Source organism: Salarias fasciatus, chromosome 18 (genome assembly GCF_902148845.1).
Source record: "Salarias fasciatus chromosome 18, fSalaFa1.1, whole genome shotgun sequence".
Classification (NCBI taxonomy): Eukaryota; Metazoa; Chordata; class Actinopteri; order Blenniiformes; family Blenniidae; genus Salarias; species Salarias fasciatus.
Genome location: NC_043762.1, coordinates 7,283,152 through 7,307,296, shown reverse-complemented (window position 1 = coordinate 7,307,296; position 24,145 = coordinate 7,283,152). Strand labels below are relative to the sequence as shown.

General features: G+C 42.4%; 2 protein-coding genes across 2 annotated transcripts in view; both read left to right on the top strand.

The window, feature by feature from the left end:
- Nucleotides 1-1,389: 1,389 nt before the first annotated feature.
- On the top strand, nucleotides 1,390-6,988 carry LOC115405115 (NADH dehydrogenase [ubiquinone] flavoprotein 2, mitochondrial-like). Its single transcript, XM_030114577.1, has 8 exons — nucleotides 1,390-1,509; nucleotides 3,245-3,307; nucleotides 4,127-4,189; nucleotides 4,474-4,590; nucleotides 4,677-4,845; nucleotides 5,203-5,312; nucleotides 6,646-6,722; nucleotides 6,800-6,988. Exons 1-8 carry the CDS (start codon nucleotides 1,468-1,470, stop codon nucleotides 6,891-6,893), a joined length of 735 nt encoding a protein of 244 aa, XP_029970437.1. The 5' UTR covers nucleotides 1,390-1,467; the 3' UTR covers nucleotides 6,894-6,988.
- A 2,064-nt stretch (nucleotides 6,989-9,052) lies between these two features.
- Nucleotides 9,053-24,145, top strand: part of LOC115405117 (ankyrin repeat domain-containing protein 12-like) — a 31,455-nt gene continuing 16,362 nt past the window's right edge. The window contains 1 exon segment of the mRNA XM_030114579.1: nucleotides 9,053-9,226. The gene's annotated coding sequence lies outside the window, so the exon portion shown is untranslated.

Genomic DNA, 24,145 nt, shown 5'->3' with positions numbered 1-24,145 from the left:
CGGCACTCCCACTTTTTCATTGGCTCAACCTTCCCTGGCCTGTCCATCACATTATGTTTCCAGGCCTGCGAGAGGTGGAGGGGAAGGAGTGGGAGGAGAAGCTGTGCTGCAGGATAAATACTGGGATTCACACAGATGCAGGCTGGATTTGAGAGGGAGGGCGACGGCTGCTCTCCCAACACACCACAGGGAACAACAGTTGTTCACTGAAAGCCAGAGCGCAGTCTATTTATGTTTTCTTTACATATTCCAGTGTTTGTTTTTCATGAGTTGAACTCTTTTTCACATTGAGTGTGCATGAGCACTTTAAAAATGTGACTCATACAAGCTACACAAATACATCAAAATCTGTCTCTGCTTTTTTTTAAACAGAATGCATGATAAATCATGAAAATTAAGTCAACCAACAAAAACAAGACTGTCTATAAAACATCCTCCATCCATCCGTCGTCTTTACAGTGTGACCAACAAGTAAGAGCAAAAGGATTTGCAATTTGTTTGAATTCAAGTAAATCATTATTTCATTTTTGCGAGTTGTAATTAACTCTAATGAATAAAGATAAAGGATTTCTTTATTTTACCTCAGCAGAGAAATGGTTTTGTTCATATTCTGCTACTGAGGTAAAATACTTTAAAACCCAGCCATACAGAATAGAGTAGAATAGAACAGAATGATTTTATTAAGCATTTATTTATCAAATTCTTGTTCACTAGTTGAAGTGGAATACATAACAGACCAGTTTCTAGTGAAAGTGAAACTTTTTCTGCTGTTCATGGGAAGGTAATCATGCTAGTCAATGCAACTCATTTAATTTCCTGACTGAATGCAACATGTGGATCTACTACATGAGCATGTTCCGTGTTTCTGAAGGGAATCCTGTTTAATAATTCACTGAATGACAGTGAATACCTTCTCTACATCATTATATGTGTATATCATTTTGCCATATAATTCGTCACTGACTATAGTTCACACTGTTCTGTATGCTGAGGTAGGATGGCTTTCGTACTCTCACAGACACCTTCACTGTCATCTATAAAGCAGTTACTGGGCTGCTCACATCATACCTCTGAATATATCTCACTTTAACATCAAATTAAACACAAAGTTTGAGCTGTTTGGACTTCCGGTCTGTCTGTCCCAGAACACACTGATCTATGTGTTTTCTGTTTGATTATATTTTATAACAAATAGTGATAAAATAGAATAAATAATATCTATAAACTATAATAAAACACACAATGTTGCTCATCTGCGACGTATGTAAATTAAAACACTTAGAAATATGTTATATGAACTCAATATTCAGTTTTATAACAACATAAATAAGTTCATCATCTATCTGGGCTCGATTACGTAGTTCATCCGCTTACGTCACGTTTCTCTTTCTTCAGGCCTTACTAATCAATGTTGATGTCTGCCGCTTGTTAGCCGAAGCTCTTCGTGGCCAAACTTCTCCCCTCAACATGTTTCTGTCTGCTGCTGTCCGCTCTGCGGTGTCCCAGGCGGTAGGATAATCGATTTATTAATGTTCTGGGCCAATATTTGTATTGCATGTCGCGTAGTTTGGATATTAAACGCTTTGACTCTTCACAAGGGCACGCAGTGAAGCTAGGCTAAGCTAACGGAGGTAGCATGCTAACAGAGCTGTCAAATCTTCACAAGGTGATTTAAAGAAAAACAACTTAGTGCTTATTAATGGCATGTTTCTAAATATAATAATGTATAGTGGTGTTTTAAACTGGATTCCCGGCGTTGAAACATGATTGTTGTTAATAATGTACCGTGATGACTTAGTGGTTACATAGTCTGATCATTAACTTCCTATAAACAAGGTTTAATACAACAAATATGGACTTAAAACAGATCTAGAGCCTGCAGTCTAGAGTCTTAAGTTGAGTACATTTGCGCTTTAAATCCATAATTTAAAATAATATATAAAATAAAGCTACACGCGCGAGTCAGTGGACCATTTAGTATTTATTTACTGTGAGGCTCTAAATTAAACATAGTCTCTGAGACACTAAACAACCATACACAGTGCAGATATATGATCTGTTCATGTGTTACACTAACCTTTTATTATAGGTTACACGAATTAGCAGCTGCTGATATTATGGTTTGAGCCTTGATTGATACTTTTAAATTAACTAGACTTTTGCGTCTCATTTTAGTTATTTTGCATCGTTTCAAGTTCTTTCTATTGTTATTGCTTCATGTTATTGGAGTCATTTTGTTCAACTTTTATGTTTTTTTTCGTGATGGCAATATTTTGGATCTGTTTGAGTTGATTACATTCAGTTGTGATGGTTTATAGAACAGATTAGACATGATGGATGCAGATAATCAGTCGAGGTGGGAAACTGTTTGAAACATGTTTCAAATTTTTCCAATGTTTCAACCTAAAATCAGCAAAATGTGCAAGAAAGATAGATTTCACCTGCTGCATGCTCATTTGTATTGGTAAAATATGCAGTGGGATCTAGGAATCTTTAAATAACATATCTGTTATTTGCGCAGTGCAATCAATAGATGGCACAAATCACCCAAATGAACTTTATAGAAACACTCCACAAAGAATTAATACAAAACAAAGTTAAATATCAAATGTGATAGGATAAAAGTAGACGAGGACGATGAGGATGTGGTGAAGCTGTCAAACACTCTTTCAACTGAGACGTGTAAACACGTGTGAATATTATTGATATCTAATGTTTTGTGATGATCTGTTTTGAAAATGTACATTTTTGCCACTTTGCTCAATATTTTTCTTTATAGTAATATTTTGCATTGGTTTGAGTTGTTTACATGTAGTTATTATGGTTTCTATGAATCCATTAAATGTCTTATTTTTCATTTATTTATTTGGTGTCACACTTCTGAGTAATGTCTTTAATTTGCTAGTTTATTTTATTTTTGCACCTGTCTTGGTTGTCCTATTTACAGATGGATATATTTAATGACACATTTACAGACCCAGCTGGAATTGATCACATTTTATTGCTTTAGCTGCTGCTTTATCCACAACTTAATAATATCAGCTTTAAATCCAGCCTCAGGAATCAGTGCAGTAACACAGACTCAACACACTGCTGGACATTGAGAAACACCACGACTCTTTTCTTCTTCTCGTGTTTGACTTCAGGTCACTTTCTTGGTTGCATCTGTGTTGATAATTTAGAGGGAATAGTTTGAGGTCAGTTCCAAAATGGTCTTTTTCACTTGTCTTCATCTGTGCTGCAGGCCAGGCAGGTGAGGAGTCTGCACCAGTCTGCCGCTCGCGCTGGAGCTGGAGGCATCTTCGTGGTGAGTTACAGTTCTCTGCTCTCAGGACTCCACTTGGCATGAGTCAAGTCAAAAGCAGGTTCAGGCTTCACTCTTCATTACATTTTAACTGATCAGTGTTGATGACAGAGTTACACAGAAATCTAAAATTACTGCAAGAAATTATGATCAGAAACATAATTTGACAAAGGATGAAACAGCAGTTGTGTTGTGAAGGTTTATAATTTATTAACGCTTTATGAAGAGCTCAGTTCTGTTTGTATTTGATGTCTCATAAAATGATCTTACAACTGTAATAACTACATAATAACTCAGTTCATGCACCTTGCGTTGTCTTTTCCAATGTTACTTAACGTGCACGGGGGTTGAGCTCAGCTGTATCCTCTTGCTGGACGCGTCCCGAAGGTCTGTTTTCCAAAAGCATCCTGATCCATCCGGGGAGGCCACTTACAGCCACTCACAAACATCACATGTGGCTCTGTCATGCAATGGAAACGTGCTATGGTTTCAGTCTCCTGACAGCCAAAGTGTTTTTTGTTTGGAGGAAACAAGAGTTTCAGCGCTCGCCTTACATTTAGAGTCAGTTCCTCTGAAACTTCAAGGCATTAAATCACAAGTTTTTCTGCACCAAAGATATTTGCTGCTCACAAGGGGGCACTGTGTGCAGAAGCAGAGCTGAATGTTGTCTGATGATTCTTTTTCTGTGATAGCAGACCTTGTTTCAGTTCATCTTTAGCTCCATATAAACCCGTTGGTTAAAAATTTGCACATGGCATCACAGATTCGATATAAAGATCATTTTGGGTGATTATAACCTGGATCTGTGTTTTTGTGTTTCAGCACAGAGACACTCCCGACAACAATCCCGACACCCCGTTTGAGTTCACTGAAGAGAACAAAAAGGTAACGCTGATATTTGCTGAAGAGAAGTCAAAATGAAATTTATTTTTTTCCCCCCATTTGAAGACAGAATACATACATTCCTGGTTATCATGTTTACAGGGTTTTAAATTGTAGGACTTTGTTGGTTTTGACCTTTAAAGATGATTTTCATCCTCATTATTAAAAATATCCTTGTCTAGTGAAGATTTATTTAAATATAAAACTTGTTAAATTGCTTCCATTTGATTCATTGAGATGTGTTACAAACTGCAGTTTTCATAAAATGTCCTACTTTCCCCCTGCAGAGGATTGAGGCCATCATTTCCATGTACCCTCATGGACACAAGCAGGCAGCCACCATCCCAGTGCTGGATTTAGCTCAGAGGCAACACGGCTGGCTCCCCATCTCGGCCATGAATAAGGTGCGGGATCCGCTCTGTCAGCGTCTCGTCTTCACGGATGTCGCAGAATTAAACTCCGTCTTCTTCTTCTTTTTTTTCCCCACCAGGTGGCCGAAGTGCTGGAAGTGCCTCCGATGAGGGTGTACGAAGTAGCCACGTTTTATACCATGTTCCTCCGTCAGCCTGTGGGAAAATACTTCATTCAGATCTGCACAACAACACCCTGCATGCTCTGCAACTCCGACAGCATCCTGGAAGCCATCCAAAACAAACTGGGTACGAGAGGAACTTTCCATTTAGTGCCGCAGAAGCAATGAGGACACGCAGACGCATCCTGAAAACATTCTTTTTTTTTAATTATTATTGTGTATGCTTCATATAAACAGAGATTTGGAACAAACATGCAAATAAACTCCATCCAGTCTGTGTTATTCGAACAACAGCAAACAAAGAAGTCACGCTGACAGTTAATGAGACGCGCTCGTTTGGGAGGGGGGGTTTCACTTGTTGGTGTTCAGTTTATCCCGCATACGGAGCGACAGCTGTGGTGGAAAAAAAATCAGTGGTTTCAGGAACAGTCTGCCGGCGATGACGCACACGCGTAACGCTCTTCCTCGTCTCGTGCCTCCGCAGGTATCAAAGTGGGAGAAACCACGGCGGATAAGATGTTCACGTTGATAGAGGTGGAGTGCCTGGGCGCCTGCGTCAACGCCCCGATGGTCCAGATCAACGACAACTATTATGTGAGTCCTCCGCCGCTTCACGTTAGAAGCAAATTAACACAATTAGGTTAAACCTTGAAATGGCTTTTCTGCAGAGTTTGTCAAAAGAACTGTTGACACTCTGAATTCAGTGGAAAAAATAGATCTAGTTTCTTTGCCATGTGCTAAAATCAGCTGACTGATAGATCATAACTCAGTACCAGTGAGTGCTCATGTTCAGTATGTGAAAAGAGAAATTAATCCCATCTGGAAACATTTCTAAATGGTTTGAAAATGTCTCGTTTTGATCAGTTTCTCTTCTGATAACACCTCAGAGTCTGATGCTTCAGTCTCCAGGTGTTCCGGCAGGTTCCCTGTAAAGGCTAAATGCCACACTTCAGCTGTGATGCGAAGGGTTTTCTGAAAACACTATGTCAAAACTAAGTCTGCAATGACCCAAGCAGAGTAGATGTGACTGATGGAAGATGAATTTTCTGTAACACCTTGACCTGCCGAGGTGTGATCATGACAGTGAGAACAGGTATGGCGTGTTAACAGAGACTAAAGCAGTGCTGACGCTCACACTTCATATTAATTCATTAGTTTAGGTGTGCAGAAGGGCCTGGATTATAGTAATGATAAATGCTGTCACACAAAAGTCAGAATGAATTAGGAATATAAACTACATTCCTCCAGTTTCCAGACTCTTCCTGCTTCACTCAACTGGCTTCAAACTAATTAAATGTCATTAGTAGACACAATTTTAACTTCCAGAGCAGAGACTTGAATTTAGAGGAAATATATATAAACACTGCTTTGAGCTGAAACTGAAATTAAATCCAGATTAATTGCTTTTTTTTTTATTGTCAGAGTTCCATAGAGTAAGATTCTGAGAGGCCACCACAAAAAGCTGAGAGGAAAACAAGACGGCTGTTTGATTTTGTAATGTGGATTTAAATGATTACAAGATGTTTATTTTTATTCACAAATTAAAATCATATTGAACTTTTGAGAATTTAATTCGAGCATGATTTTTAATTGACAATTTTCTGCATGGCTTTTTATTAATTTTACCTATGAAATGTACGCCTGGCGGTTTTTAAACGCCGTTTTTTTTTTATTATTATTATTTAATCAGATTAAAAACGTCATTGAGATATAAAATCTCTTTTCCAGTTAACAGCAGAAACAGCCACTCATTAGAAAAAACAAGTCATTCTGTAGACAACAGCTCCGAATAAAATGATGGACCAAGGTCATTTCATCGTGTGAGCGGCGCTCTAACATAAGCCATCGCCATCTTGAACTCCTTTAATTGACTCCACAGTTCGAAGGTTTGGGAGAAAAACAAGCGTTCTATTGTTCTGTTTTCCAGGAGGATCTCACACCCAAGGACATCGAAGATATCATCGATGAGCTTAAAGCCGGCAGAGTCCCACCCCCAGGACCCAGGTACCTGCAGCGCCTGCACTGATAGATACACCTCTGCACGCCGGCCGGAGGTTAGAATGTGTTTCTGTTTTCTCCAGGAACGGCCGCTTCTCCTGTGAGCCTGCAGGAGGACTGACGTCTCTGACCGAGCCGCCGCCGGGACCGGGATTCGGCGTCAGAGCCGACCTGTAGGCGCCTCTATCTGCTTTTTTTGGAAGCAACTTGTCCCTGAAGCTGGCGTGTTTAACTCGGACATACTGTGTAAATAAACTGTTGATGTTCCTCTAGCCTGGTGCGTCTCCTACATGGATTCTAACAGAGATCACAATAGCTGTAAACCGATCTGACGCCACAGATTACGCTTTCAGAATCTAACAAAGGCACACAGAACAGATGTCAGACTTCCCAACCTTCCTCTGGAAACGGGATATTTCAGCGTGGATTGGGATGTGGGGTCATTACGATGAGCTGTTTGGAAGAAGTGAGAGAATGTTTTACTGTCGTGTCATTTAAACCTCCCCTGATAGGAAATGTCAAACGGATTTCACTTTACGGAGCACATTAGCAGTCTCCCCGAGCTTTGCTCAGTCACATTCGCACATTATCAGGGACTAATTGGGGTTCGGACCTGCTCGGGGACACTTGGACAGCTACACAGAATCAAGCTGAAGAATTCAGCGCTCGACTTTGTGTTTGAGGGAAACGCCAGTCAGATTACGCCACATCTCCAGATTACATCAAAACATTTTTATATTGTGAAGCTAATCTGAAAGTATCGTGTGATTGATGAGCATTAGTCTATAAAACTTCGATATCCATGGAGGATTTTGTTCAGGTTCCGAGTGAGCAAAACAAGTATAGAACTGAAGACAATGAAAAGACTGAACTAAAAATTACTTTATTTAAAATGAGTGTTTAGATGTGAAACTTTTATTACATTGAGTTGATCAGAATCCACGTACTTACTAAATCTATGCGAACGTCTTAAGAGTGTTCATTTTTTTTGCACAGTTCTTTTAAAAAAGCTTTGTATTTCTTGATAAGCTCATTTTCCCTTCCTTCAAAAGGGGAATATCTCTAGCTGTGAACAAAATCAATCTCAATTTGAATGTGAACAGATCCATATGTTTCAATTAAAGCTGCACAATACACTGCAAATTTATCAACAATGCACAAAAATTAACTACGATAAATTGTTTCCCTGCACTGTAAATTAATACTCATATATAAATTCAAAATACCAGAAACAAGATCAATTTACAAAAAAATGCTGGATTAACTGATTCACGCTTTTTAATGATTGACAACCCTCATTATTACCACAGAAGAAAAAAATGACCACACACAACAGAATAAACACAATTTTTCCTGATGTGATGGGGAAAACAGAAGCCAAGTCTCATCTAGGCTAAACAATTTGTTATATTTGGAATAAGAAACTCTCACAAATATATTAAAACCAAATAGTTTACTGTTTTAATGCAGATCATATTGTTGTAATACTCAACATTATCAATATCATGTATCTGATTTCAATGCACGTTAATTCAAATGGCCAAGAACTGAAATGCACAACAGGAGTCCTTAGAATAGAGAACAGTGAGGAAGACATGTCTGGAGCTTTCACCCTGACAGTGAGAAGCCGGGCCATTGTGCGATCTTCCCTGCTCCACGGCATCCAGAGACGCAGCCCCCTTCTTACTACAGCCCCTGTCATTTCATGGCCATCCCGCCCCGCTGGCGTGTCGCTGTCTCGCCGGCGCCCCTCCCCCACACTGCCAACCCCGCAACATACACGGTAATATTATGCACCGCGGCGCATGCGCACTGCGGCCATGATGCAAATGTCACTGCGCAACCGACGCAGAGCTCGGGATCGTTACAAAGGGGCTGGCGGGCTCAAAATGGGGCGAGTTACGGTGTCAAGTTCATGGGTGAAGCTACATCCAGAAACATGCTCACGAAAGGGGGAGGAATAACCCCCGGAAAGCGCCATTCCTCCGCTAAAGACCGTGATCTTCCAGAACGTTCTCACTGACCGCAACACAGCAGCGGAAAAGATGACGTCAAGTGGCCATTCCTGTTCCCCCTCTCTCCATTCCCGCTCCGTCCAGACTCACCCGCAGCCGTCTCACCCGCCGGCACACACACCGCCCCCGACGCGAAGGTGCTCGGCCGCGGCGCGGAGGGGGGGGAAATAGAGTTAAATCGTTTGACACGTAGCCATCATCTACAGTTTCTCCAGCAGACGCCGGAGAGAGACCTTATAAGCTCGGTGGGGCTCGGTGGGGCCACGTGACGCGGGCCGACCAATGGCAGCGCCGCTTGCATGTTTTGCTGGGCTTTTCTCGGAGAGAGGACGAAGCGACGAACGGCGGAGATGTTTTCAAAAGCAGCGATGAACGTCACACAGCCGTAGGCTACGGTTAACGTCCAATATTTAGGAAATAACTCTTAATATTGCGTAATATTCCCCAATAGTGCAACTCGAATGAGTCGGTGGAGCGCGTAACCCCGGTTTAAAGGTAAGTCCACGAGGGGGTTTTGTTTTAAATTTCCTGGCTGCCGCGGATCATGAGTAGAAAAATCCCGAGTTAACAGCGTTAGCCATCTGGCTAGCTCCGAAGCTAACTTGACGTAAACTGCGTGCGAAAATGCGATGTTATGTGTTTGCGTGGGCTCGGTATAGTTGTGCGCCACGTGCGTTACACACATTGAGTACTTGTGGGGTTTTCTCCACAAACGTTATTAACATTAAATAATAACAGTCACTGTGATCTGGATAGGTTTTGAAGCGGAGGGAAGAGGGGGGGAAAATGTCGGGGCAGATCGGAGTGAGCGGGGTTAGCCCGAGCCTGAGAACCCAGCCTGTGCGGGGCTGGAACCGAGCCTGTGCGGGGCTGAAAACGAGCCTGACGTGCGGGGCTGGAACGCAGCTCGCTCGCCTCTGCGCTGGGGAGGGGGATCGTGGTGAGAAGGGGCAGTGGAGGGGCTGCAGTGGGCTTTTGTCTCAGCCTGTGTTTGTGCACCAGTGTCGATCACAAATCGTGAACTTGTGCTTTTCCTATTAATGACCAAACCTCATCCGGATCACGTTTTATTTAAAGAGGTCACAAGTGCGCGTTATTACCAATAAATAGAGTCAAGTTGAAGACATTAGCGCCCAACAACACTGGCTGCTGTGTGTTGAAAGGAAAGCGACGTGAAGGCTGCCGTGAGGTGGGTGGTGTTGTCTGCACCGATCCGGTCAACGCTGCGGTTTATTTACAACCACCGGCAGCAGCTCCGTGGATCCCGGGAGCGATCAAATGCATCCCACATTATAGTAACGATTATCTGTTACTTACTGGAAACGAGCAGGAATAACGAGGAGCCTGCGCCTCCCAGCCACTGGCTGTGACATCTTGGGGGTGTGTTGCCTGAGAATACAAAAGCTGCCTGTTTTTAGATGGCTGGCTGTGCATCGACTGATCCGAATCAACCACACGTCGCCCAGGAATTACAAATACAGCACAGGTCTTATTTATTACTGAATAAACCTCAGAAAAAACAAAAAAAATGCATCTATCGTTATTACTGATATATACAGTGCAGTCTGGTTGCAGTTCACATATTTTTAAACGATCATAAATGAACAGAAAAGCAAATGCGAAACAAGAGTTGAATTCCAAATTCACTGGAATGGAATATGAAATGTATGTCATTTCATAAAGGAGGCTTCGACGTGGACAAGCAAAGCCAAAACAATCATGATCCTTGCACCAGAATCCTTTCTCATGCCTAAAATGTTAATTTTTTGATCTCAGTGGGTAATTTAGATTTTTTTTAAATTATTCTGCAGTGTCAAAATGATATTTTAAAAGCAGACCCTTTTACCAGTATCACAGAACATAGCAGGATCAGTCAGTTTCTACTTTGTGGTTTGAATTCACACTAAAGATAATATTAAAAGAGAAAACTCCTTTGTGTCATGTACATTTTTTCAATATTTGAATCTTATCTACATGGTTCAAATATCCTCAGCCTCATCGTCTAACTTCTTATTAAAACACCAAAAATCAACCAGAGTATTCATACATTTATGAATAACCTCGTCTTGATAAGGGCTGTTAAACGTTGAGAGTATTAAAGACGTTGGATATTTTACCAGGTTCTCAGCTTGTTGTTAAAATTGGGTTGTTATTCCAGGTTATTCAAGCAGCCACTTCATTCAGCCAGCCAATAGTCGTCCACGCAGTTGGTGAATTTGCTTTATGTCTTCTTGCAGTCTGTGTTTTTGTCTTAATATGTGGCGATTCGATTCCCACATCTCTAACTTCCATGATTCCTGACTGATATATTCTGGCACAAAAGAATCTGTCTGTGAAAATAAGGAAGGAAACAACCCAACAACTTTTCATCTTGCTAAACAAGCTAAAAAAAAAAACTACGTAGTCATTCATCCTTTAATGACACCTTAAACTAGAGGAGAAGATCTTATTGTACTAACTACGTGTGGTATTAGGCATTATGCTGAATATTGATCATAACACATGCTGTTTTCCCATTATCAATACAAAATGCTGTACTTTGTGCCTATTACATTTCAAATACCTATTAGTGAGAATTACAAAGCCTCTTTTGAATCTCAACATCTTAGCTTTTCCAGTATAATTCAAATCTTAATTTACTTTATTAAATTACATGCAAAAAAAGGTTTCTGATTACTCAGGCTGTGGAGAAACAGATTCATGTGGAAGTAACATTTGTTTTAAATGAACATAGTGGGACTTCAGGTGTAAATGTGGTGTCACCAGGGCCGTAGCCTTCATTGTGCCCGTGGAGGTAATTGTACGTGGCAGGATTAGCAGGATTTTCATCGCGGTGTAATCACATTCACCCACTTTGACAGACGTGGTTTTTTGGGTCGTCATCAGTAGATTTTCTTTTTGGTGTCTGTAATGAATTTGTGCTAATATCTCAGTACTTGGCTGGCAGCTGAGGAGGCATCAGATGGTGATTTGGCTCAGATTGAATGAGACCTCCTGTCGTGCTAAAGGTTGTTAGAATACGGTAGGACAAATAATTGACATTGCAGTCTGACACCGTTCTGTTTCTGTGAGCCCGGTTACTCCAGCATCAATAGCTTTTTGTTGTCCCCTTGAAGTCGAGGCGTATCTTCTGGTTTGCACCACTGTCTGATATTGCAAATTGACTCTGCAGAACAGAGAGCTTGCACACATTTGAGTAGACAGCCTTTATTCATCTGTATGACTGAGAAGAGTTTCTTAAAGCAAGCAGCCACAGTGACGAGACCACAGTCACTACCTTTTTTTTGTTTGTATAAGCGGGGCATTAATAGAATTTAATGTGCAGTTTTACTAATACCTTGATTGTAACACAACACTACAAAGAAAAGTTACTGGTAAATAATGAACACAAAAACCTTTCTTTCAATGTTCAGCTTTGGTTGAAAATAATGACGCTGCTCATGACTAAATTTGATCAGCAATTTTTAAGATGATCACAAAACGGTTAAAATTCTGGCTCAATGTTTCCTATTGAGGGCCCATTTGCCCAGCAGCGATTTCGCGTGCAAACGGAAAACCTTTTGTTGTGTTTTGGATGTTTGTTCACACGACGACAGTGCTGGAAATGCAGCACTTTAAAAACTACTTCCGATCTGGAATTTTCTGACAACACTTGGGCTCTGTTGCCATGGAAACGGGCTAAGATGACATTTTCTGGCAACACTGGCTCGTTCCTGAGTATAAGGCGGAAACGCTGCTGCGCATGCACACCATGGCCATTGTCAGTGGCTCTTCTGCATTTAATATGGACAGTAACAATGTTATCTTCTGGAGTGCCATGACTCCTAGTCCATATTCTCCTGGTTCTGGTTCCAGTGCATCTTCTCCGAGTTGGAAATCACCGTAGTAACAATCCCACTGCATCGTCTGTCCATACGGATGTCCCTGTTCTCATGTTGTTAAAGTGCTGATGACACCAGAAGCAGACGTCGGGTTCTGGCCTTTGATATTTTCCAGATAATTAAATACAGTAGTATTTTCCTCGTAATTCTGCCCCATTTGCAGGACAATCTATCAAAATGTTTTTTTGTGAAAACAGGCCCTGTCTTTAATGCGCCGCAGATCCGGACCTGATGTGACGTATTCCCCAGAACCTACCTGGACAGACTTTCTCACTTGTTTGCTTTCTCTTTCGGCTACAGGTTCATGATTGTTTTTCCTCTAAACAGGAAACGATAAGGGGCAGAATTTTCCTCGAACACACTCAAGCATAAAGTTATTTTTTTCAGGTTCCCAAAAACAGCCCAGACATTCGAGACAGGTCGATTAAACAAACCCAGAGGACAAGGGGGACAAGTGCACACCCAGTCCGTGCTTTTTGTGCTCAGATCTCTTTGAGCCAGCCTGCTTTGATTTTGTCCCCAACTTTAGAAGAGGCATGAGTCAGAGGCTGTAACCTGTAATAAACTGATTAACGAAAAAAAATTAAGAATCTATGGTAATGATTAATAATCCACCATGAGCCATTTGCAAAATAACAAGTCACATTCATCATCACCATTTACTGTTTAGTTGAGAGGCTAGTCGAATACCTGATTATAGGTTATAGATATACAATGAAATAAAAAATAACCTATGTATAACATGTTAGTGTAATGTACATAATAAAGTTAAAATAATGGATGTGTATAGATTATTATGACCTATCTGATTATACAAACCATTCAATGTTCTGTGGCGTGCCAATAATCTCAGCTCTACATGGAGCTCTTGGACTGTCTGGCACTGGCTCGGTCCCACTTATATAGATGTTTTCTATGTTGGACTCCTCCTAATATGACTCACAATGGTCGGGAGTAATGCCTTATAGGGATGGGCAACGAATTTGGTACCTGAACGCATCCTTGTGACTGCGAGTAAGTGGAAGAGTTCGTGTTTTTCCGAGCCGGGCCTGAACACAGCATTGCACACACGTGTTCATTCAACAGAGCAGCATGGCTGATAGGACACTCCAAATCACGGCTCTACTTTTTCGAAATATGATGCAGATTACGCTCACTGTGGTGGGAAAACTTGTAATCTGAGGAAGCTCCTGGTTAAGAACAAGATTTTTCTCAAGGCAGCATTTTAAACATCTTCAGGATCTATGGCTACAGCTCCTGCATTCAGCACCGTTGGCATGCTAGCATGCCAGCGACTCGTCCGCAGCCAGCAACAAATTACCATTTATTACCACATAAAAACACGTAAAAGTACCGGAAATCAGTACGGTTGAGTACCAGTATCGAACCTTGGTATCGTACCAGTTCAGATGTGAGCGGTGCCCATGCCTAATACCAAGGGCTTTTTCTCCTTGAAGATCAACAGTATCTGCCTGAAAAAAACAGCCTCAACATCCGTAGGAAAAAGATCTGAGTCTTTCTGTCTCAGCCATGCTTTCTCAGTTGGAACGTTCTGCTGTCGACATCACAGGCTAATGTTAGCAGGTGCACGAGCTCAGCAGGCAGGAGCTCAATTATTGCTATATCTGCTAAATAAATGGGTCATTTTGCTGCATTTATTTGAGGAAACGATGCTTTATTTGCAGTCATCAGCACGTTATTGTTCATAGTATATTGTTCTCCGCATGCATGCATGTGTGGCTTAATTACAAGAACAACCAAAACCACCAACTCGTGGCCTGCCGTGCCAACTGCATCGTTTCCAGAACGTTGCTATTCACATGCGGAACTTTTCTGAAACGAAAATGCAAACACTCCCCACCTCTCAGAACCCTTTACCTTCATCAAAGGTAAGTGGAAGCATACCTTGAGGGTCACTACTGTGATGAGCTGCGTTATCTTCTCAGACTGTTCAGGATCATAGCGTCTCCAGATAAAGAAAGACAAATTAGTGTGGTTAGCATAGCTAGCTAGATAGTAGAGGTCACTTTAGATGAATAAAACAGGAACTGGTTTAACCAACTAATACTTCAGATGCAGACGAGGAAGGGGTGGACGTTTAATAATTTAGTGGACTAGTCACATTCATCCCTACCTGGAGCTGACACCTAATGCAAGGCTATTGGTATGAAAGCATGTTTGCAAGGTGACACAAATAACACGCCACAATACAGAAAATGTTAGAAGACAAAGAATGAAATAAATCACTATCCCAGAAATATGATTCATTTTACAATGGCTGCATTTATTTCTAATAACGAAAGTGAAAATGCATTATATTTACACCCATGTACACAATTTTACTAAGATCAGCGAAAAGTGTTGGCATTAATTTGTTTTAAAATTGATTGGCTGGGCTATTATTCATAAATGGGAGGTTGGCAGCTCTGTTTGAACAGCCAGAGTTCAGACCACTGGAACCACTGCTATTTAGTCATGTAGCAAGAAGAAGGCCTGCTGGGCGTCTGTCTCGCTGCTTTTTTATTTTACACAACTCTCACCAAGGAGGTGTTCAGTAGTGTGACGGCTTTTTGTAGAACCTTCTAAACCTTTTTGTACACCTGTCTGAACACGATTCGAGTTGTGTGACCAAGAGTGCAAGGGTAAAATTAAAGACATTCTTCCAGTTATAAGTCAGAAAAAAGGGAAAATGATTTGGAACCTGTTCTCTCTCTCCATCATCAAGTTTACCTGTAAACCACTTGTAGATTGTGAGTAGACCCAACATTGGCATCACTGTCTGTCTCACAGGGATGCTCACAAGCTCAGTAATCAAATCCAACCAGTTCCCACAATAGATGACGACCTGCTTTTCTCTTAGATCGCTATAATTCTGTCAGTACTGGCAACAGATACAGTAATTTCCTTCATCCCATCATCTCTTGCAGGGTTTCCTTGACTGGCTTATTGTGATCTTGCTTTCTTGTTCACCATTAGTCATCGGTCTTTGTCTCAAACAAAGGATTTGTTGATATATTGTCTATCCACATAGCTTGTGCATACTTTCTGCCATCATGCAGTGTAGTCTGGAGTGACTTTGGAAGAAGCCCTGAGCATTTTGCATTCTTGAAAGGTTCTTCACACTAACGACATGTCAAACAGCGGCTCACCAGTAGCACTAAGATGAAGATCTTTGAGATGTCGTCTGGAAATAAATGGTTTATTCTGAGTGCGTCAGGTTTTGAGTGGTTTGATACATTTTAAAGAGAACCTTTATCTTTGATCCCAGCTTGATGTGTTGGGTCTGGATTCTCCTCAATAGTATGTATTTCATCATGAAAATCTTATGAAGTTTCTGCTGTCACACTTGGCATCCAGACAAGCACGATGATTGAGAAGATACAGGAAAATACATTAAGCTATGGTATCATAATGAGGGGTTAGATCTGAAGTATAACACGAGGACATCATTTGTCCCTTAATGATCTGCTCCACTGGATTTGTAAAGTCTGTTTAATTACTATGTAAGCCTTTCCAATGTTTCTTTCTTTTTGAAAACAGAATCGTACAGAGGACTGGATAAATTGGCATACTGGAGATCTATACAGTGGCCTCTACATTCTGTAACCCTCCAGACTGTAAGCCTCTTAGAGAAAAAGGGTTTGGACAAAGGTGCTGTAATGCAGGAACAATTATGTAAGGTCATATAGTGTTTCCTCCATCCGGCCTGTTGCTCTTGGAATTAAGATTGTGCTGTATTTCATTAGGATTTTGGATCCGTCTGTTCATGGACCCAATTTATTTGAGTTCAGGTTGTAGGAGGCAGAGTTGGTGGCAGCTGGTATTGATTCAGAGCCAGCTTTCTTGTAGGACTTGTCCGAACAGCAACCTCTGTGCTCCAGATATTCAGGCCCAGTTAATGAAGGAGAGAATCTGAATATTTGAATATTCATTCTAACTCTAATGGCCAGATATTCGGGATCAGGCTGCTTTCTTGTTCATCAGGGTTATCACTAACCATGGCCCTGTTAACTCGTTTCAAGTGAAAACACATTGATTTTAGATTTTTGAGCATTGTTATCATGTAAATGTGTCCTATTGTTCACCCCTGACAGATAAATCCCTCTGTGATACCTCTTGTCGGTGTCTTTGAAATAACAGAATTGACCCACTGATACAGGGAGAACATGCAAACTCTCATAGCCACCCTGCTTTCCTTGTTTTATGCCCAAGACGTGTTTCAACATTGATTAGCTTTTGTGACTCCAGGGTCACAGCAGATTGACGGAAACGTGTCCGTGTCTCAAAGAGAGGCTTTATTCCCTCTGAAATCAGATGAGATATGAAGGAACCGAAGCAGTAAAGAAGTGGCACCGTTAAAACAACCTTCCCTAGAATGAGGTTGACGTTGTGCAGTAAAAGTGCAAGTCATTGTCACGGCAAGGAAAATCCTGAGCAATTCAGAAGCCTTTTGCTTTATTTGAGAAGAAAGCAAGAAAGTCTGAAACGGAAGGAAATGCAGAATAAAACAATGACTCATTAATTTCAGCTGTTTTTGTGTGAATGTGAAACATGTCTTTCGAGTCTTTGATTTGACCTTTTCTGCTTCACGTTTGAATCTATAGTTGGTTTATCTTCTTGTCATGTTGCAGCAGATCAGAGATTAACTCTAGATGTAGTAAATCAATCTCACTCTGAGCACTGTTCCGTTTTTTTGAGTGATCTAACTTCACGGCTTTATAATCAGGGAAGTCCCCCAAAACACTGAGCTTTTTACTTTACACCCACCTCCTCAGCAAAGGGAAACCTGATGCACGTTGAACTGCCTTTAATGGTCATTGATGCAGCTGAAGTTGCGTCTCTCTGCCTCGTCATGTTCTTAGTAAATCAGTCGAGACATTTCAGAAGGGGAAAAAAGTAAAGCATGTTCGGCGTGCTAAGAGATATTTCAAGTCTCCTGTTTCCAGGCAGGCTTAAAATCCTCCCCTCTTGTGGAATAAGTGTATTGTGTTACAGCTGAAATGAAACATGTTGCCGTTTGTGATACTTTAATCTGCACCATCAGCCGAGTGGCTGCGTCTTGGAGAGGCCCACGAAGTGTGTGTTTGAGTGTGTCTGTGCAGAGAGGGCGGAGCCTCCTGATTACACAACATGTGCCGGCCTCTGCCAGCAGCTGAACGTGTGCAGAGTGTTGTTTTTGTGTAGTACGCCGAGCGCTCCGTCCCTGTGTGTAACGGATTGATAATCCGCGATGCGCCGTTGAAGACGGGCGATGTGAGCGGCTGCGACGTTCCTGCGGGACTTTCAGTGCAGCGGCGCTGAAACGGAAGGAAGCTGCACTGTAATGCTACAGCGCTGTCAGCTTTTTAATTATTAATAAGCCCTCAAAGTTTACTTTTTATGAATGAGCTGCGAGGGAGATAACAGCGTCTGTTTACAGTTCAGGCTGGAAAAAGACAATTTGACAGTGGGTGTGTGGTTTGCATTCCTCTCTGCTGTTCTGCTTTCACTTTACTGATGCCAAAGAGATCGGTCATATCCTGTTTACTCTGGCGCTGCTAGTGACCGGGCTATGAAATGGGTTAATGAGGCTTCATTCACAAGACAAAGTCTGTTTCTTTTGATTGAAGGCGGAATCGGATGCATCATTACTCGGATCGTGTAATTTTTTTTGGGGTCAAATTGAGGTAATGATTCACAGCTTTTCATGCTGTCATGCTGCTATCTGCCTGGCCTCGTTGCTATGCAAATAGAGTTTAAACAAAGCTAAAAACCACACACTTTATTCTCACATGTTTTCCAGAATGTCCATGCTGTCATGAAACAACTATTAACAGAGTAGTTACAGGATTCATTTTGCTTTTCAACCTTTAATTTAAGGTCTGCTTTGCTTGATAGCCATTGTTGATCTTCATATCTGATGAAAACACGGCAGTAATGAAACTCCCTGGAATAATATCTATTATTTACTGTCTCAGTCCAACACATTTCAGTCTTGTGGTGTAATACCTATTGTTGCGGAGACTGTTTTGGGCTTTCTCCAGCATCACGTGTCTTTCTGTTCCTCATATATTTATACATGTGGAGGTAAAAACATCCAGATTGAGAGCTACTTTCAGTGGAAACTATCAGCTGTTAGTGGCCACGTTTACTCGCATCTTGATTCTGTCTTTTGCCTCCATGCAGGAAAAACACATCAGTGTTGCCACGAGTTGCCACAGCACCTCCATGTTTGACTATTTTCTTGTGTTTGAACCCGTGTTTGCTACAATCGGCCTTCTTGTCACAACACACATGAAGCTCCGAGTGCTCTCAGTTACAGAGGAATCGTACCAGCAGTCTCTGTACCGTGCTACGCGGAGTAGGTGATACCCTCATTGATGGCTTTTAGAAAAAAATTACAGTCGAGGTCTAATGTTTAAACTGTCGGTGCTTTAAAAAGAGCGCAAAGCTCTGATGCGCGTTTTTAACCAGATTGTGTCCTTCAGCTGCGCACTGCTTCACATTTTAGGCATAGAAAAGAGAATCCATGACTTTAAAAAGTCATATTGATTTGAATGTATTGGCTTTGTTTCAGCACCTGCTGCTAAAATGTTAGATTTTTTTTTTTTTTTTGCCTCTGCTCAAGAGTATATTATGGTATTGAACTAATATTTAGCTCTGCCGATAGTTTACCAATAAATTGGATTAGCCAGCGAATTGAGAATTTGTCAGTATCGCGCTGCCAGATTACTGATTGTGTTTGGACTGTTGTACGGTGCGCTCAGCAGTCTGCGTCAGTGTGAAGTTGATGCTTAGTCAACCTTCACACACTCGTCCAGCCAAAGCTTTACTTAGGCACTGCAAAGCTGTGGTTTTGGCACAGCGGCCATGTGTTGGGCCTGTGATCGGATCGACGGCTCATCGAGGTTAATGAGATGCGACAGGTGGAGATGGAGTCATGTCTTGAGTGGCGTAATGAAGAGTGACACAACGTTTCCCTTCTGGTTTATCTTTCTTTCAGTCTGTGTGTTCACACAGAGCCTGGTGAATGGCTTTTCCTTGCGGTGGTGGTGACATGGTGTTAGCTGCAGATGTGTTTTGTTTCACAGTCACGTAGCGTGGCTTCTTTGCCTCCAGGGTCTTTAAATGCTACCCACAACTTGTCTTCTGTAGAAAGGAGAAGAGGCGGGCGCTGTTTTAAAGGAGGGGAATGTGTCCAAAGGTGATGAAGCATTTTTACATCCTCACTCTGTACAAATACGTGCATGAAAACAGTAATTTTTCAACCAAATGTGATCAAAAGAGATGGTTTGGGTTATACGTTTCCATCTCTGCAGTGCACTCTGAGGATTACTCGAACAGCAACAGTTCTCCAGTGTTTGGTTCAGTCATGTGAGCTTGGCACTGCTGTGGAAATTAAGAATAAGACCCATGCCTAGGTCCTAACCTTTGCTCTAATCCCTTGCTCATTCCCTTCCCCCTCCTTTTAACCCATAATCGGCAGTAAAGGCCTCATTGTTCTTGTCCTGTGCTTGGGTATCTGGTCATTAACCTACATTCGCAGCAGAGCGGCGGTGGTAGGCTTCTTAAGAGTTTCAGACTCGCTGACCAGTCGAATGGGCGTGTTTCAGTGAGCGTGGGGGCGGGCCTCATTTCCCTGCCAGGAGAGTTAACCCGGTTTACGCCTCTCACATATAAACAGGAGGCCTTTTTTCTGAAGCTTTTGATTTGTGTGTGAGCAATGCCCCGTGCCTCTCCCTCGTGGGTTCAGAGCAGTTCCTGCATGTTTATGGAAGCTTTTAAGTGATGGATAAGGCTGTGAAGCAGTTCAGCTCCCAGTCTTACATAAAAATACACATTTGGGACATTTGGACTATTTCTGGGTCGTGACAACATATTTTCTCAGAGTTTTGAACCGAGCAACAAATTTAGGGGTCCTAGGAGCGCTCGGCTTTTTCTTCACAGTGCCAGGCTGGGTCTTTCAATTGCTGTATAGGACCCAATCCTGTGTGTGGACACTTGTACAGGCACCTCGGTGCTTCACACCTACTGTAAGATTGACATCATTAACAGATAGCAGAGCAGTTGCTCAGTGCATCATGCTAATTGATGCTAGCTTTGGCCATGGCAGATGTGATGTGCACTGTGACCTTCCCCAGTTCAAGTACCCAGACAGAAGTATAAATCTGCCTATTTTCCCAATTTCTCGTGTCAGTGATTTGGATTGCACTTCATTTAACTTTACGCCAACCCTATGAGCAACAAGCCAGGTATCAGAGGCAGGAACACGGTTTGGTTTTGTGGTTTTGTTTCAGTGAAGTGAAGCACTGTCATTGTTTACATGCCACCTTGAAAAAATGGAATCATTAAATTAGACTAAAATTCAACTTGAAAATGGAAGTGTTGGGGGTTTGTCTACCACCACACATATACAGAACTAGAGATGGGAACTTTTCACATTTGAATGAATACAGTACCAGTACCTGGTACCTGGGAATCCGTACCAATACTCTACGGTATCCGGTTTTGGTACTTTTGTGTGTGTTTATGTGTTCTGCAGCCAAACAAATTAACATGTATTGCAGGCTGCAGACAAGTCGCTAACCGACGCTAGCGTGCTAACAGTGCTGAGTGCAGGAGTTGTAGCCGTGGATCTGAGGCTGGTCCTCCTCAGCCTTGAGAAAAATCTTGTTCTTAAACAGGTGCCTCCTAGGATTAAAAGTATTCCCTCTGCAGCGAGCGTAATCTGCATCGTATTTTCAAAAGTAGAGGCAGCGCTTTCGAGTCATGCTTGTTTGTTGGCATGCTTGCTACTGACGTTATTATGCTCTTGTGCCTGCAATGCTGTGTTCAGGTCCAACTCAGAAAATCTCCAAGTCTTCCACTCCCTCACAGTCACAAGGATGCGTTCAGGTACTGAAACATGGTACAGTTTGATTTTATGTCAATCGGTACCCATGAGTACCGACAGAATTCGGTCTGTACCTTTAAAAGTACCGAATTCAGTGTGCATCGATTGACGGAACAGTCGAGCTGGAGCAGGAGGAGGAGCTCTGAGAGAAATCCTCAGCAGGAAGTGGAACAGCAGGGAGGAAGAAAGGGAGCTGAAGCAGAAGAGGCCTGTTGACTGACTGCTAACTAGAGTATGCTGTGCTCTGATGGAGTTTGTTTTTGGATGAATACTGAGACACTCTTCATGCTGTTGTAGACCAATAAGGAATGGCATTATACTGACAAGACTAAGAAGTACAAAGAATGTTCAATTGTCAGTAATAACATTGTGTTAGAGTAAATAAATGAACCTTTTAAGATGACATTGTAGGAGTCATAATTGTGCTTTCAGTGCTTGATGTCTGTACATGGACAGAGCATTATGGTCATCACGAAGTTTAAAAAGTCAATGAAACTTGAGACCGCCACGGAAACAGTCCTCTCCATTTTTTTTAGTGTTAATAAACATGAAATTGCTCAAACTCATGTGGGAAAGAGTTCACCGCTCATTCCCCATAGAGTGGCCGGCTCATTTGGCCAAAACTCCAAAACTAACGCAACGAAAGCCAGACAGGAGTTGGACGAGGCGGGTTTCGTCTGTCTGGGGTTAGGGTAGCCAGAGGTGAACGGACGCCTCCGGGCATTCGGCGTCTTCGGCTGTTTGTTTGTCCAAGTTGAAATATGCCTTCGGTTCAGACGTTCCGTTGGCTGGAGGAGGAGAGCTCAACATACTCTCTTATGCCTTTGAACTGGATGCTCAGTGGAGAATGTGATGGTGGCGGCTTGAATACTAATTCCAGGCAAATGTTTTGTTTGTCAGTTTTCATGGCAATGTGTGGCGCCACGTGCGCTCGCAAGAAGTTCGGAAAAAGACTGAAATAATTTCAAACAAACAAAAGTATTCTGCAAGACTGTAGACTCTTGGTGCAGGGTATTTTCTCCCTCTTAAGTGTCGTCAGTGTTTTCAGGAATTTCAGGCACAGCCATCCTCCAGATGAAGTATGAATTGAAGGACATAAGGTGTAACGTGTATGAGCAATCAAGATCTCCTCCTCCTCGGCGTCGCAGTTTGAATGCCGCAGGTTTTACCAGCTCTGACTGAATTATGAAAACCTTCAGCGCTGACGGGGTTTCAGGCAACCATCTGCGTTCGAGCAGCTCGTGTAAAACTGAAAACATGATCACACCTCATCCTTACCAAGGAAGGAAAAGTGCACACATTGACCCAAAAACAAATGGAAGTTGCACACTATGTTGCACACCTGCAGCTGATGCTTGACGGTATTTACTCCCATTTATAGAAAGAAGTGATCACAAGTTCATCAACTGACATTCTAGATAAAGGAAATGTTATCTGTTATCTAATGGGTAAAATCAGTCTTGTAATGCAAATAATTTTGCTGTCGTCTGCAGATTATTCCAAACGTTGTGAAGACCAGACAATATGAAACACAAAGGAAACGTCACAGGACAGTCCTTCTGTTCTTTGTCTCATTAGATAACTGAATTCCTCTCGTAGTTCTTTACTCATGTGGTTTATTCATTCGCCATGGGGTCAGCTAATAGATGTTCAGATTGATTGTTGCGTTGTTGTGATCGCTCCTGATATGAGATGCCCTGCAGAGATCGAGCTGTAGATCTGTAAATTATCGAACGTATCGAGTGTCAGTCGCTTGACGGTGCATCGAGTGTTTGCGGACTCCCATTGACACACTGACACAAGACCTAAAATACATTTTATATTTCGCATCTCGTGAAATATATGCTGGAAAAAATGATCAAGCTAGGCAGCGTGAGGGTTTTCCATGTGTGGCGTGAGAGCTTTGTGTATTGTTTTATAAGACAGACGTGTGTGTGCGTGTGTGTGTGTGAGAGAGCGAGATCATGTTGAAGATGGCTGGCTCTTTCTGGGTATTGTTGCCCCTCCTGCCTCTCTCTTGTAGTCTCACTGATCGAGTCTTTGCGCCTGGCTTTGTCCTGCTACTCATTAGGGAGGAGGAGGAGGAGGAGGAGGAGGAGACGAAGGCTCGGAGTGGATGTGCAGCTGAGAGAGAGAGAGAGAGAGAGAGAGACCTCCCCCATCATTTCGCCTGACGGCATAGAAGACCGCTGTCACGTGACCGGCTGTTTACCGTTGCAGCAAGCGTAGTGCGTCTCCTTGAGCGCGGTACCGATTCGCCTGCCTCCTGTTGGAGGGAAAGCTGGCCGTAAATCTCCTCCGGGTTTTCTGTCTCCCTGACAGTAACGTTTCAGCCGCCGTGCGACATTTTAAACCCAGTGTTGCTTTCTGGGCTGGTTTTCCAGTCGGCTCCTTTGTGCATGCAGCCACATGGGAGACCGGGCAGGGGGGCGGGGGGGGGGGGGGATCACATGTATTTTCCACATGGTGTGTGAGAGCGCTGGCAGCAGGATGCATGCTGGGAGCCGTAGTGGAGTAATGTTACTGCTGCTGCTGCTGGTGGTGGCGGCGGCGGTGGCAGCGTACTCTGCGAACTGCGTGTCAGGCTCGGTGCTATTCTTAGCACACTTCCCTCCCTGTCCCATTCTGCAGTCAGTGGATCAAGTTACCGTACTCTATGTG